Consider the following 16170-nt stretch of genomic DNA (forward strand, 5'->3'; position numbering starts at 1 on the left):
CCCGCGGCGCCGGGCCCAACCAACAAGACAAGACCTTCTCCAGACAGGAGTTTCGTTGGGGGGAACCAATCGCACAGACGCACGCGCCTGGGTGAGTGCACTTGCCCTGGCAGAGCCAAGTAACCCGGCCCCGCACGGGAGGGAGCCTGAGTGATTCGGTCTGAGAAAGGAAGAGGAAAGGAGAGGTTGGACTAAACCATTGCGGCTGCGGGGGTGTCCGTCGCCCCGCCTCCGATCCCAAACACGGGAACGCTTCCACAGATATAAAACTCCGTTTTGTGTAAATCCACTAGCTATTGTCAAGTATCAGGGGGTAGCCGTGTTAGTCTGTATCTACAAAAACAACAAAGAGTCTGCTTTCACTCTATGCATCCGAAGAAGTGAGGTTTTTACTCACGAAAGCTTATGCCCAAATAAATCTGTTAGTCTTTAAGGTGCCACCAGACTCTTTGTTGTTCCACTAGCTATTAGTACAAGCTCCCCCCGCGATGGCAATGGACCGTCCTAGTCTCCCAACCAGCATCGAGCTGCTTTCAATGGCTGGGCCGCGAAACCGGGTCAAGTGGGGGCGATACCACGTCTCACCAGGGGGAACCGTGTCTATGAATCTGATCTAGGCTCTACGTGGGTGAATTCCCTGTATTGTGGGAGAATCGGGCTCCTGTCACACTTCGCTCTGTCCCTGCAGAGAGGCTCACAGAGCCCTTAGGGCGCGATCGTCTGTGCCCGGAACCTGGATGGGTGGTTCCGTCCCCCTGTCTGGGCCGAGTTGGGCTCTGCCGTACGGCTATTGGTAGGAAAACCCGGGAGAGCCCGCCCACGTGACCCGTTTGGCGCGCAATTTTCTCGGGGTTCACGGGCTGGCCGAAGGTGCTTGCAGAAGAAAAGTGGGGTAAGAGCGCGAGACGCCGCCGCTCCCCCCCCCCCCCCCCCCCCCCCCCCCCCCCACACACACACACACTATCTGCGCGCGAAGGGGCTCGAGTGGCGGGTGCGTCCCTCTGGGGCGGGCTCGCGGCGCCGAAGGGGGCGGTGCGGGGACTCCGTGTCGTGCCGTTAATTCCCAGTAACTTGTTGGTCTCAGGGCCCGGCTCGGAGCAGGTGCCGCGGGGCGGCGCAGAGCAGGGCTGTCTGCTCCCGGTGCGGGGCTCGCGGGAAAGGGGCTCGGTGCGGGCTCTGGGCCGGGAGGGGGGCGCTCTGCTCCGCTCCGCCTCAGTGTCTCTCTCCACCCGCGCAGGGAGCAGCAGCCGCCGGTGAAGCAGCGTCATGTCCTCGCCGGCCTCCACACCGAGCCGCCGCGGCAGCAAGCGCGGGCGGAGCAGCAACCCCCCGACTCGTAAGTGCAGCTTTTCCCTGCCGGGTGCGTCGGGATGGGGCGAGGGGCCGCTGACTGCTGCCGCAGCCCTGCAAACTCCACTAGGAGATGAGTGTCTGGCCCGGAAGGCATGGGCAGGCCAAGCAATGTCTGGGTGCGGGACGTGGGCAGCCCCTCGCTCTCTGTTTGGGCCTTAGTAAGGGTATATTCACAGTACGGAGACTATGCATGAGCACCGCCTACCCTGAGAGAGTTAGGGGTTTTCTGGGGTTGTAGGACCTCCACCTCCCCAAGTGACAGTAGTTGCCCACCTAGCAGCATCTACACCCAGGGTTGGGTCTTCATAGCTACACTCAGGAGTGTGGCTTTTTCACATCCTTGACTGGAGTAACTAGGTCCATTTACATTTTAAGTGTAGTCTAGGCCTAAGCTGATGCCCAAGAACAGATGGTGTCTAGCTCACTCTCACCTATGTTTGCTCTGCAGGGCTAATGCCTTAAAAAGATTAGTAAAAGTAGCTTTTTGTCATTAAAGCGGGAATTTAAAAATCTGAATGTGCAGGAAGAAATTATTGATTTAGACTCTTTTCAGATGAGCATGACAAGCAAAGCAACAAAGCAAACTAACTTTATTAGTCTCTGGGCTAAACTTGTTTTTTCTGTAAGGCCTTGTGTGCACTGCAAAGGCTTTTCCATCACAACTATAAGGGAAGAAGAGTGTTTCTATCAGCGTAGGTAACGTCAGTAGTAAGCTCAGCTCACTGTGGGGCAGTCTTTCCCATTTCAGTGACACTCTTCTGTTAGCAAAGCTGTTGCTACAACAGTGGGTTTTTGCTGGCATGGCTGTGTCAGCTAGGGCTATGTTTTTTCACATCCATCACTGGCATAGCTATGTTGACAAAACTTTGGGTACCTCTACACTTACCGGAGGGTCCGGCGGCAGGCAATCGATGTTCTGGGATCGATCCCGGAAGTGCTCGCCGTCCACGCCGGTACTCCAGCTCGGCGAGAGGAGTACGCGGCATCGACGGGGGAGCCTCCCTGCCGCGTCTGGATCCGCGGTAAGTTCGGACTAAGGTACTTCGAATTCAGCTACGTTATTAACGTAGCTGAATTTGCGTACCTTAGTCCAAAGTGGGGGGTTAGTGGGGACCAGGCCTTAGTTGAATGGACCTGGCCTTGGTCTTCAGCAATGCATTAGTGCAACAGGATGCTTTTTAAAAATGAAACAGAGGCAAGTTTACAAGTGTTACAAATATGATGCATGAAACTTATCACTGCACTTGAAAAGCTTTGATTGGTATATAGGTTGTTTCCTCCTCTGTGCCTCAGTTTCCCCAGCTGGAAAATAGGGATAACGATATTGCTCTCAAAGCACTTTACAAAGGAGTCTACTGATGAAAAGCGCTATATGAGCTAGGTTTTCATAGCACAAGTAGTAGCAGCTCTGATTTCTTAGGCATTTAGGAAGATAATTGCAGTATTAATTATTTTTAAATTGTCTTAAGCTATTTTCCACTTTTGGAATCTCACAAATATTCTTCATTTTCATTTCAGCAAAATATTGCACTTTGCTTTTTAATTTTATATCAGCCAAGTTCTTTGCTATTCTATCGTATGATCTATTTTGTGTTTTGGTCTTTTAACATTAATCTGTGTAGAACATTGCAGCTAACATCTGAAATTGCTACTTTCATCTTCTTACAGCACGAACTGAAGATGCTCAGTCTCCTCCTTCACAAAAACGTCGAACAGATGACTCCACATCTACAGGAGATCTACAACCAATGCCAACTTCTCCAGCAGTTGACATGCAAAGCCCAAATGCTCAAGATGTTTTGTTTTCCAGCCCACCACAGTTTCGGGAATCGGGTATGCTTGTCAGTAGTAGGAGCAAAATGCTGATATCTGTGTACTGTTGGCTATGAGATGGCCTATATGGAAAGATTTAATGTAGGCTTTTACATAGCTGTCAATTTAAAAACAAAAAAAGGGCCTTTTTGAATGAACAGGATTGTTTTCAATTACAGGTTAGTTGGTAGCTCGCTTTTAATTTAATTGATTTTAGCACATAAAACATACACCCAGTAGGCCTTAGTGTGAGCTTGTTGTTAAGCTCCACAGTGTTTTAAAATATTGTTGGTGTTTAAAATAGTTTATTTTAGGAAACTGTGTTCCTTCTTGCTTGGAGAAATAAATTTTAATCCATACAGTACATTCTATGGCTAGTACAGCCTTGTAAAATACAGCTATAAAATTAACAAGACTTACAAACTTTGCTAGCCTGCCATCACAGTGACTGGTGACAAACACTAACTTGTTTACTTCATTAGGGCAAAGTGTATTCATTAATATTTTGAAGTATAATTAAACATTTTCTTTGTAGCAATTCCACTTGATTTTGATATTAGTTCACCTCTGACCTATGGCACTCCCAGCTCTAGAGTGGAGGGTACTCCAAGGAGTGGTGTGCGAGGAACTCCAGTTAGACAGAGGCCAGATCTTGGATCTGCCCGCAAAGCCAGACAGGTGGACTTGCATTCTGATGGGGTAGGTAGATGTTTCAGATTTTTCTGGTAATTTTTTTTCTAAAATGTATTTATATTATCCATACTGATGGCTTTTCCCTTCCCACAGCCAGCAGAGGATGCATTGGCAAGTGAACAATCTCTTGGACAAAAGCTTGTGATCTGGGGAACAGATGTTAACGTAGCTTCATGCAAAGAAAAGTTCCAGGTAGGTGAACAAGTGTGGATACCTCTATTTCTTTCACAAAAATTTATTTGTATCTTCTCTATGTGCAGTATTTGATTCTAGCAAATATCAGAATTGAGTTATGTTTAGGATCAATCCCAGGGTGTTTGAAGAACACTGATGTTTTCATACCGTGCTCTTAAGAGGAGGAAAAGTAAAATTGTTGTCTGGAGTTTCTTTCCTCTAATTCCACCATAGAGTTCATCAATTTGGATTCCATCCCTTGGGCTCCAATGAAACTGCTCTTCTCAGAGTCTCTAATGACCATTTACTAGCTAAAGTTCTGAACCAGTACACTCTCCTCATTTTCCTTGACCTGTCAGCTGCCTTCAGCACAGTCAGCCATGCTCTTCTTGAAGTCTCATCCTCCTTTGGATTCCATGGTTTCTGTCCTTTGCCTGTTCTTCTCTTTAATCACTTCCTCAGCATGTCCTTTAAAGGATCCTCCTCATCTGCCCTTCAGCATTCTGTGAGAGTTCCAAATGGTTCTGTCCTGAGTTCCCTTCTCTTCTCCCTCTCCATTTTATCTCTGGGTAATCTCATCTGCAAACACAAATTCAGCTATCCCCTCTGTGTAGAAAACTCAGCTGTATCTCTCTACTTCAGACCTGCCTTTGTGTTGAAACTAAAATTGCAGCCCGTGTCTCTGACATCTTCTCGTAGATATCTAGCTGTGAGTTCAAACTCAACATATCTAAAACAGAGCTCTTAATCTTCCCCTCAAATTCTCCCAGCTACCCTGTTTCTTGATCATGTAGAAAACATAACCTGCATAACCTCTCTAAGATACAGCCTTCTCCGTCTGTCCATCTAAGGGCAGATCTACACTAGGATGACCAGATATCCTGATTTTATAGGGACAGTACCGATTTTTGGGTCTTTTTCTTATATAGGTTCCTATTACCCCCACCCCCATCCCGATTTTTCAGATTTGCTGTCTGGTCACCCTAGTCTACACTTAAAATGCTGTATGGGTGCTCCTGTACCAACGGGAGAGCTTCTCCTGTCAGCATGGTTAATCCACCTCCCTGAGAGGCAGTAGCTATGTTGGTGGGAGAAGCTCTTCTGTCAACATAGCGTTGTCTATACAGGGGATTAGATTGGTATAACTGCATTGCTCTGGCGTGAATTTTTCACACGCCTGAGCAATGCAGTTATATCAATATAGGTCTGTAGTGTAGACCTGGCCTAAAACTCTCCTCTTGTGTCTTGATTACTGCAACACCCTTTTTTCTGGCCTTAACAAATGAAACCTTACCCTGCTCAGGCCAGTTCAGATTGTTGCCACAAATATTTTCCTAGTATGTTGTTTTGAGCAGATTACCCCTCTCTTTCCATCTCTTCACTGGCTCCCCCTTCTCAGCTGCATTGATCATAAGCTACTTGGTCTTCACTTTCAAGGTCTGTCATGGCCCATCCCCACCTTACCCATCAACTCTCATTAACTATTGAGAAGTCTACTTTCTTTTCTAGTTGGACCGCTTCTATTGCCCATTTGCTAAATTTTCAAATAAGCATCTTTGTGCTTTTTCCCATGCTTCCCCTTGCACTTAGGAGGAGTTCTCTGTAAATATCTATAAAGCTACCTTATTCTCCGCCTCTAAAGCTCTTCTTAAGGCTCTCCTTTTCTGTGATGCCTACAAAAACCTTTTCAACGGCTAGGCTGCTGGTGTGCTGAGACCACTGCCTGTCAAACTGACCAATACCGTTTCCTTCCTTTATTTTCCTGTCTGTATCCATCTGTTGTCTCTTGTCTTATACTTGGATGGTAAACTTTTTGGGAAAGGTCTTTTTATTCTGTTTATACAGAGCTTACTATGTTGGGATTTTGGTCCAGGAGTAAGGTTTGTAGGCATTAGGGTGTAATAGAGGTTAAAATCCTCAGTAAAATTTGATATACTTTTTTAGTAGTAATATGTTTAGCGTGTTGTGTTCCCAAAAGTGTTCTTTTAACTTGTATTTATAAAATTATAAAAAATTAGTTAAGGCTTTTTCAAAGTAATTGGTATGCTTTACTGTGTGAAATTCAAAAGATATTGTTAGAATTAAGAAACTTGTAGTGTGCATGAGAGAAGTATTCTGTAGGGGGATGCATTAGGGGTATCCCTACCCTTTGGGAATTTTTCAGTACCTGCAATATAGAGAGTATATTTGAAGGTAAATTGAGCCAGGAAAACGTCATCCAGCGTAGGAATGGTGTAGCAGTGAAATCACAGCTCTGTCCCTTTGGGTACTCGTAAATATAACTTTTTTATTTTATTCTCAATATTCAGAGATTTCTTCAGCGTTTTATTGATCCATTGGCTAAAGAGGAAGAGAACGTTGGCTTGGATCTTAATGAACCACTCTATATGCAGCGACTTGAGGAGGTACTACAGTAATACAGCTAAAACTAACTTGTTTTTCAGACTTAAATGCTGGTGATTTAATGTGGTGTTTTTAAACATCTTGCAGATCAATATGGTTGGGGAACCATTTCTGAATGTAAACTGTGACCATCTAAGATCATTTGACACAAATCTATACAGACAGCTGATCTGCTATCCACAGGTAACATCAGGCCTTTTTTAAAGGCTTTCTTCTAGTTGAGTTCTATTTTTTTAAACTGCATTACTTAAACATAAATTAGTATGTAACTGTTTAAGATTATCTCTCACTGAGGGAGCAGTATTTATAGCTACATACCCCAGTGCTTAAGCACTTCTGTAAATATCTAGAAAGATAATATAACATTTGTGTGTACAGACTTCTGCATAAAATATATTTTATTGCATAAAAGTCTTAAAATATTGATCAGACACTTCATAGCCACAGACAGATACAAGAGAGCTCAGGGAGAGAGTTGCTGCTCTCCAAAGGCAAATTACTGTGAGAAGCTCAGAAAACCTCCCCATTCCACTCACCAAATTTGTTCATAAGGGGGATTGTGCTGGAATTCCTGCCAGTTTGTAGTCCACGGATCCTGCTCAGTGCTCCAGTTTATTTCTCTATGCCATGTAGGTGTGTGGAGGAAGCAGGCAGCTTCAAAAGACAATAAGGTTCAAGGCTGAATCCCAGAATGACAAAGTAATGGTCACTGGATCTTTATCAGTCTTTCTGTGCCTGTCTTAAATCTGTGTTATACCTAGCTACAGCTGCAACCATGGGACTGCCTTTGAAATTCTTTTCTTGCCTTTCTTTTGAGTTCCTCCTCTCCCAGCAAATAGCTCCAGAGTCTGATTCTGCTGCTGCTCACAGCTTTCCTATGTAGCAATAGAATGAAACTGTGGCTTAGTTTTACTGCTGCCCACAGGACTCTGAAGAGAAGTTTGCTGCCAGTTTTCACTCTGTTGTAGCTTGAGAAAGTTACTACTCTGAGCAGCAGAACAATGAAGCTTCCTGCACATTCTGACATTTGACCATATCCTTGTCTTTGCAACCATAAGAGCTAGCATCCTACTTCTTTAGAGGAAAGCTTAGATTCTAATCTTTGTTAAATAAGGAGCCTTACTCTCTAAAGACTAGAGGGTTTTTTTAGCCTAGTGTGTGCATTGTGTATTAATGCTAAATATTAAGGAAGATGACTAAAAGTCACGGGTGTATTTAGTGAAATTGTCACATGGTAATGCAATACATATGGTTCATAATAATAATTGTATATTTGGCATACTCTTCATGGGCCCCTTTTTTGCTGTCCTTTTCTGCATATGTTACACATTTCATTTTGCATTTGTAACTTGACTCCTTGTTGACTTTTAAAGTAATGTAGGATATCATCAGAGATTCTATCTAAACTCACAAAGGTAGGGCAATTGCACTACTGCTAAGAGTTCCAAGACCAGATAAAGTGTGCACTGCTCCTGCAGTACAAAGGGGACAAAAAGCTGATTTAAACAACCAACTGGCAATTCTTCCTCTGTAAGGGAATGCCACAGAACTGTGATCATTCCTGTCTCCTAGCACCAAATGGGGTCACAAAGTTGAATATTTTGGGGGTAAAAAGTGTTGACTACTTAATGCCAGGCTTTCTTACACATGCATCTGTTCCTTTTAAACAGGAAGTTATCCCAACATTTGACATGGCTGCTAATGAGATCTTTTTTGATCGTTACCCTGACTCAATATTAGAACACCAGATTCAAGTCAGACCATATAATGCATTGAAGACCAGGAATATGAGGAGTCTGAACCCTGAAGGCAAGATGTTTTGATTGCAGTGTGAAAAAAGAAACTCAAGGATGTATGAAATTTGTTCAACAATTAGGAAAATACAGATTTAAAATGTTAAAAGATCAGACTTGGGGTCCATCTAGATGAGTATTTTCAGACTTTCAAATCTACATGTGTTGCAGAGGAAAGTGCGAAAAACACTATAATGGACAACTGTTGAATAACCTGTCCACAAAGGAGGTTTTTTCCTAACCTCTGTTGGTAAATGTCTGATTTATATTTGGAAACATAAGGGTTTATATCCCTGGTGTCAAAATTCTGATGTAACTGTGGCTTATTTTTATTCATACATATTTTATTTTCTTTGTGTCTCAGAATATTCTCTACTTCATGTGTGGGGACTGTAAATGCCCATTTAGTTGTAAAAATAAAGTCTAGGGTGGACTTTTGAGACAGGCAAATGAAAAATGAAAAGCATGACCCAATCACATGTATCCCTTTCTACGTTGTAGACATTGACCAACTTATCACCATCAGTGGTATGGTGATCAGAAGCTCCCAGTTGATTCCTGAGATGCAAGAAGCATTCTTCAAGTGCCAGGTTTGTGCCTTCACCACAAGAGTAGAAATTGACCGTGGCAGGATTGCTGAACCATCAACATGCAAGAACTGTAATACAACACACAGCATGGCACTGATTCACAATCGCTCCATGTTTTCAGACAAACAGATGGTATGTTGCTTTGTTTTGGTGGTGTTAAATGGAAAAGTTTTGCTTGCTTAATAGTTGCTTTTTTCTTTTAAAAAATAACACAACCATATTAAAATATGTCTGTTTCTTAGGGCATACTATATTGAACTTCAAATCGATTTACAGCTCTTTAAGTAAGCATATGAAGCAATATAGGATTGCAATGATGCTTAATATTTAGAGGGGGGGAAAGAAATTGAAGGACTATCCATTCTCCATTTGGAAGGGGAGTTAAGTGGGTTTTTTTGTGTCAAAAGTTAGTCAAGCCAATTAGATTTCACTTAGGGAATAAATGTTACCACACAGAGACTGTTCTAATGTCATATGACATATGTGGGATAGGTTAGCCCTGTCTGTAAATCTTGCTTGTTATACTTCTGCCAATGTGAGATAGTAATCACTAGATGGCATTGTCTCATTTCTACAGCTAAATTGCATAATTCTGATTGGGTATTCTAATTGGGGAATTCTAATTCAGTAGTGGTATTCCACCATGTTGTGAAATCTTTGAAAGTTTTGTGTTTTGGTGTACTCTAATATGTAACAGTATCCATTTGAAGATGCCCAACTTCTTTAGTTGTAAGATCCTTTCTTACAAATGAGTTACTATTTCTAAATAATAGAAACTAACTTTTAATATGTGTTTTTGTCAGATCAAACTGCAGGAGTCTCCTGAAGATATGCCGGCTGGCCAGACTCCTCATACTGTGGTGCTGTTTGCTCACAATGACCTTGTGGATAAGGTTCAGCCAGGCGACAGAGTTAACGTTACAGGTAAAATGCAGTTTCTTAACTTCATCTGGCTAATGCATGTGCCCTTCTTTTCATTAGACCAAGTGGTCCAGCCTGGAATAGTGTCTGTTGAATATTAATTGGGTACATCATAATTGGTGACTGAAAACTGAAGTGTGAAGTGGAAATACCGACTGATTTATATAGTGATATCTTAGTTTTGGTGTAAAATACCTTTAGAGTTTTGCATATTTCCCCCTTTCTTAGATCATCATTAGTGTAACTACAGCTGCCAGTAGGTACTATCTGTGTAGATAGAAGGGTATATGTATTTTTGCCATATGTTTGTATTGTCCAATTTCTAAAAATTAACAATTACAGCTCTTAACCTATACTTCAAAGGGAAAGAAGCATTTTTATCAAACAGCTTTTGAAAAGCTTACATGTACTTAAAAGTTTTGATGTCTTGAACAGATGAAGAAGAATGTTGAAATTATTTCAATTAACATAATTTAAATTGGGTTGAGGCTTTTTGAAACTAATTTAAAAATTGTGCTTTTGAAATGTTAGGTTAGAATTTATAATGAATTAACTATAAGTGATTTCTTTAATGTCACTAGTCTAATTTAAATTTTACAAAACTGCTATAGACCAAACACTGAAAATTATGATCTTGATACTGCAGTCCCCTAACCAGCAGTACTTAAATAGTACTACTCATGTTGAAATTTACATGTGCTTGTTTGCAATATAAACTTTTCTCTTATTAGCATAAAATCATTGCTGCTTCAAAACAAGATTGCTTCCGTTTTAATACTGAAAAGTTATTTAGACTTTCAGTGCACCAACAAAATTGTCAACTTCTTATATGTGCAGGCCAACCTTTTTTTTTTATTATTTTTAATTTTATTTTTATATTTTTTTGTTACAAGAGCTAGCTAAAGTTAGGCTCTAACGGTAGGATTTTCTAATGCATTTTAGGTCATGATCCTGCAAACACTTAAGGCCATAACTTTACTACCATGAGTAGCCCATCTGAAATCATGGGACATGGTAGTAACGGTAAACACATGGTTAAGTGTTTGTAGGATCAGGGCCTAAATGGCAGGAGCACAGGTATCATTGATATCAGGAGGATCGTAGTCTGGTCAAATCATTTAAACTTTCGGAAAGCTTTCTGGAGAATTGCTACTCCGTGATGTGGCTAATTCTGTAGAAGCAATCTGAAAATTGAAGTGAAAAGTAAAAATGCAGATAAGTCCCTTTAAACCTCCAGTGTTTGGACTGAGCTTATTTTTGAATTCACATCTGCATTGTAATTCTGTGGGGTTGGGGTGTTTTTTTGGTTTTTTTTTTTTTTTTTTTTTTTTTAGGTATCTACAGAGCAGTTCCTATTCGAGTTAATCCAAGGGTGAGCAATGTAAAATCAGTCTATAAAACCCACATTGATGTCATTCATTACCGTAAAACCGATTCAAAACGTTTGCATGGTGTTGATGAAGAAACAGAACAGAAAATCTTTGCAGAGGAACGTGTGGAAATGCTGAAAGACCTCTCCAGAAAACCAGACATTTATGAAAGACTTTCTTTGGCTCTGGCTCCAAGCATTTATGAACACGAAGATATCAAAAAGGTAAACAACAATTTACAAGTCTACCAGAACACCTGACTAGATAATATAAATGTACATCTACATTTAAAATATACACTTTCTTTGGAAATGATACTCTATATGGAGTCTTTCAAATACAGAAAAATAACAGGCCTTTGTGTATTTGAAATTGGATTTGGTACAGCGCTAATAAACTTTGAGTTTTATTTACAGTAAGTTTCAGTGATCAGGGGGCCTCGGGAATCAGAAATCTTTAGATAATGGGACAGGGGTTTCAGGTAATAGTGAAGGAAGCCTGTAGCTTCACTCTCCTCTTCTATTGGCTTCAAGGAAACTGGCCAGCCAATAATTCTGCTTTCTTCTTTGGCCATCTCTCTGCTCTGCAACAGGATCCAGATAACTGAGAATGCAGTCACAACTAACAAACATTGGGAAACATTGTAGACTGTCGGTTGAGTGGGGCTCTAAATCTTTAATTATTATAGTGGGGCAGTAACACCACTATAGTTCAGATTGAGACTAGCTTACTGTTTAAAATCTTACTGTTTTGTATGTGCGTTCATGCCCTAGGATAGCCAGAGAAATGCTTGTGTAGGTAGCCTTTTATCGGCTGCCCCAAATAAGTCCATCTATTTTTCAGTAGTACTTGTATTGTTGTAGATAATTGTGCCCATTCAAGGATTTCTTCATTTTATTTTGAATATTTCTACACAGACATCTGCATGGAAAGCTATTCAGTTTGCTTTGGATGGACTTAAGTTTCCAGTTCTCTGCTCTAAGCATCCTCCTCTCTTGGACGTTACTTCTAAAATTAAGTTTGGTGTTTCTGCTATTGAATATAACACATTTGGCATTGATCTCAGCTAGGATCTGGCACACACTGCCCCTTTGGGGAAACGCAATATTTTAAATTATTTCGGGTAAAAATTGGATCTATAATGTGGCTTGAGCCCATGCTGACAAGCCAGAGACAAGTCATTTGTGTATGTGCAGCGGGAATGGAGCTGTTACAAGCCAGAGTGTTCTGCAGCTCTCCTGATGTCAGAATAACTGGATGGCTCAGGTGACATGCTGTGGCCACTGAACCTGAGCAGCGCCCATGTACTATGCATTCAATTCCTGCCCTCAGCAGCTTTCTGAGAACATGTGTTGTGCACTTTATTCTCTTGCATTCTGCAGGAGCTCCTTTTTGGAAGGTTTGCTCTCGGGGCAAAGCTTCTGGTTTGAGCCACCATCTCAAAGTGCTCTAAAATCCATATGCATAGTCCAGTTGTGCTGAAAATTAATGTGCCGTCAGGACCAGAGCCACAGTTAGTAGTGCAAGTTTGGAGTCATTTGGTCCAGGGGTTCCTTAGATACAGCCCTCCAGTAAGGAGTTGATTTTTAATTTTTCTATTGCTCCAAAGCCCACATGCATGGAAATTGATATGCTATAAGAGGGATTGAGGGTAGAGTTTGTAGTGGAAATTTAGGGACATTTGGTCAAAAGCTTTGAGAGATACAGGCCCGTCTAAAATGAGTAGGCTGTAACTTTTTTTTTTCCAGATTTGTGCAACTTTTTTGATGCAAAGCTAGGGCGAATGTAAGGCTCTGACCTTCATGAAATAGCAGGGACTCGTCTTGAGATCAGCTGTTGAATGGTACTAAGGACAAGTTCAGAAATATTTCAAAGTTTATAGCACTCAAAGCTTTAGCATCTCTGGCTACAGAAAGTTTACACCTGTGAGAGCAATTGTTTCCTCAAACATGTTGGTGAATGACATTCAGAGTAACATACTGCCATGGTGGTTTAAAGTAACCAGATTTGCACCTTCAACAAAAGGGCAAAAAATTCAAATCCTTTCCCATGGAATTTTGCATTTTGTGCACATTAGTGCCGTCAACATGTCTTTTGCTCAATGGCTGGGGCCACAGTGGGAATCAATGTAATATTTTATATACTAGCTAACATGTAATGGTAAATAAGACGGAAGCTATAGCTGAATGAAAATCATTGTTGTTCTGTTAGTGAGGGTCAGGGGGCGGGCGCATGGTATTTTATTTTGACTCGTGCCTCATCAGCTAAATTAAGTAAGTTCCAAATGCCCAACTGCCTGGTTTGGGTCACAGCTGAGTGCGCCAAAATCAGGGCAGACAATAACCCAAAACTGGTGGTTTATTCTATCATTCAAGATCACCAAGTCAGTAACAAGTGTGGCTCTCTGTGAACTAGTGTAGTGATACAAGAGCTCACAACAGTCCCCAAGGCCCTCCAGCCCCTGGTTACTACAACTGGACTTAAGGATGAAAGGTTATTAAATCAAAACCACATCATCTAAAGTTTTTCCAGTTCCAAAGAACCAGCCACACACCCCAGGTCAATATATAGGTCAGATCTTACCCAAAATCTATGCTTGTAGCCAATCCTTTAGTAACTACAAACTAAAGGTTTATTGATATAAAAAAGGGTGTTATTAAATGGTTAAAATCTTCTACATCAGAGATTCTCAACCTTTTTCTTTCTGAGGGCCCCCAACATGCTATCAAAGCTCCATGGCCCACTTGTGCCACAATAACTGTTTTTCTGCATATAAAAGCCAGGACTGGTGTTAGGGGGTCGCAAGCAGGGCAGCTGCCTGGGGCCCCATGCCACAGAGGTTCCCACGAAGCCACATTACTCAGGTTTCAGCCCAGCTGACGGGACTCAGGGTCCTGGGCTTCAGCCCCATGTGGGGGGGCTACAGTGTTCTGCCCTGGGTCCCAGTGAGTCTAATGCTGGCCCTGCTTGGAGGCCCCCTGAAACCTGCCCTGGACTCCTGGTTGAGAACTACTGTTACACATTACAGTTGATTTCAGAGTTTGTAGATCAAGATATTAGCAATGATGTTAAATCTGTTAGCTTGCAATAAGTCCCTGGATCACCCAAAAGGATTGGGGGTCATCAGTCCTTTTATTCAAAGCTTCCCTTTCTTAGAAATCATAGCCCAGATATGCGGAGCAGGAATGAAGACCAAGATTGATGTCACAGTCTGCAATTTATACCCACAGCACACATGCACGGAAAGTTATTGGCACAAATGTGGAGTCCTGGGTCACAAATAGGGTTTGTGAGCCCCGATTGGTCTGCTTCCCGATTGGTCCCTCCCCTGCATCCATAGCTGATTGGTCCATCCACAGCTGCCTGATCCCACCCACCCACGTCCTGTCTCCTAGCACTGGGGAGGGAGTCCCTCAGGGAGGCCTTGACTGATGGCTGTCCTTGCATCCTGGGCTGTGCCAGCCACCATGACAGGGAGCAACATTTCCCCCCACCCCCCCCCAGTGAGTACCCCCAGCCCCTCTCTTCCCCCCCCCCCCCCGTGTCCTCTTTTTTGGGCACTTGAAATATGGTAACCCTACATCTACATGGTACAAACAAGAAGTCCTGGGTCATGAGGAATTCATTGCCTAGGTGCTGCCTGAAGGGATCTCGGGAGGGGTCCCTAGAAGAGCTGATTCTCCGTAATGGGCCATCAAGCAGGCTGGCTAGCCTTGATGTAAATCTGTGTGGGGGTGTTACCCAGAAACACAACAGGTTTGAGATACAAACACAGCGAAGTTTCATAACTTCATATACAATGATGAAACAGGATAATCATACTTTTCTAATGATACCTTAACATGACATATGTACAAGATCTATCACAATTGCGCAACAGGGGTGATACATCAGTGATGGTACCTTAGTGTAAACATGGTCATCTCTCTTTTATACAGCATCATACCAATTGTAGAGTCTTTGTTGATAAGAGATCCAGAAAGAACCTAGCTCAATGTTTAAATTCAAAATTGACTTTGCAGAGCTGGCGGTTTAATTTAAAAAGTAATCTAAGCAGATTTGACCTGGAAAATCTTTGAAGCTTCAAAGATAGAACTCCACGACCCTTTTTAGTGATACTTGACAGAAAACAGTACTCCAGCTTTACATGTGTTCTGTTAATGATTTGAGACAATTTTCATTTGACATTTCAGTTCACTCAATCAGAGATTGGCTCATGTAATTATCAAGAATTTTGGTGTCTGAGTTGGAAAAAATCTTATTTTTATAGGGCATTCTGCTTCAGCTGTTTGGGGGATCAAGAAAAGATTTCAGTCATACCGGAAGAGGCAATTTTCGTGCTGAGATCAACATTCTTCTGTGTGGTGATCCTGGCACTAGTAAATCACAGCTGCTTCAATATGTCTATAACCTGGTTCCTAGAGGCCAGTACACATCTGGGAAGGGCTCTAGTGCAGTTGGTCTCACTGCATATGTAATGAAGGACCCAGAGACAAGGCAGCTGGTTCTGCAGACAGGTGCTCTGGTTCTCAGTGATAATGGCATTTGCTGCATTGATGAATTTGATAAAATGAATGAAAGTACAAGATCAGTTCTGCATGAAGTAATGGAACAACAGACTCTTTCTATTGCCAAGGTAAGACTCTAGCTCAACATTGTACCACGCTACCCAGGTTAATATCTGTTAGATGATTAAATGAGATAATTGAAAAGGTAACATTGGAATTGGAGATGAGACTATTGACAGAATTGGATCACTTAAAACCTCAGAGTTGAATGACAGTATAGATGTTGGAGCTGTATTTCAGTGATAACATTCAGTATGTTGCAGACTCAGTATGTATGGCTGCACACTGCATGTAATACTCCTTCCAGATAACCTTGTTCCATTTTGTACCAAAGCTTTTGTAATGAGGTTGTTTCTCTAGATCTAGAGAACCCTTTTTATAAAGCATTTTTGGTGAACCCAGCAAGAGTTAATTCTTTAAAGTCTTTTTTGTTAGAATAAGCGAGTCTTGGGACTCTTAACATAGCTGCTGGAATCTTCCTTCCACTAGGAAA

General features: G+C 42.0%; 1 protein-coding gene across 2 annotated transcripts; it reads left to right on the forward strand.

Annotated features, from left to right (window-relative positions):
* Positions 1-72: 72 nt before the first annotated feature.
* Positions 73-16161, forward strand: MCM4 (minichromosome maintenance complex component 4). 2 transcript variants are annotated; one of them, XM_034762895.1, is made up of 12 exons: positions 73-91; positions 1238-1336; positions 3022-3186; positions 3701-3864; positions 3952-4050; positions 6342-6437; positions 6523-6618; positions 8106-8244; positions 8730-8950; positions 9622-9742; positions 11074-11333; positions 15380-16161. In XM_034762895.1, exons 2-12 carry the CDS (start codon positions 1267-1269, stop codon positions 15755-15757), a joined length of 1809 nt encoding a protein of 602 aa, XP_034618786.1. In that variant the 5' UTR covers positions 73-91; positions 1238-1266; the 3' UTR covers positions 15758-16161. The 2 variants fall into 2 exon arrangements, with proteins under 2 accessions (XP_034618786.1, XP_034618785.1); XM_034762894.1 differs by lacking the exon at positions 73-91 and adding an exon at positions 755-892 and having other exon boundaries at positions 15380-16160.
* The last annotated feature ends 9 nt before the right edge of the window (positions 16162-16170 follow it).

Source organism: Trachemys scripta, chromosome 2 (assembly GCF_013100865.1).
Source record: "Trachemys scripta elegans isolate TJP31775 chromosome 2, CAS_Tse_1.0, whole genome shotgun sequence".
NCBI classification, from domain to species: domain Eukaryota; kingdom Metazoa; phylum Chordata; order Testudines; family Emydidae; genus Trachemys; species Trachemys scripta.

What these genes read in the sequence shown, in the direction of transcription:
- MCM4 (XM_034762895.1), top strand. Translation starts at nt 1,267, where the DNA reads ATGTCCTCGCCGGCCTCCACACCGAGCCGCCGCGGCAGCAAGCGCGGG. An exon ending in TGGACTTGCATTCTGATGGG is followed by an intron (nt 3,865 to 3,951) that starts GTAGGTAGATGT and finishes CCCTTCCCACAG; the next exon opens with CCAGCAGAGGATGCATTGGC. An exon ending in ATATGCAGCGACTTGAGGAG is followed by an intron (nt 6,438 to 6,522) that starts GTACTACAGTAA and finishes AACATCTTGCAG; the next exon opens with ATCAATATGGTTGGGGAACC.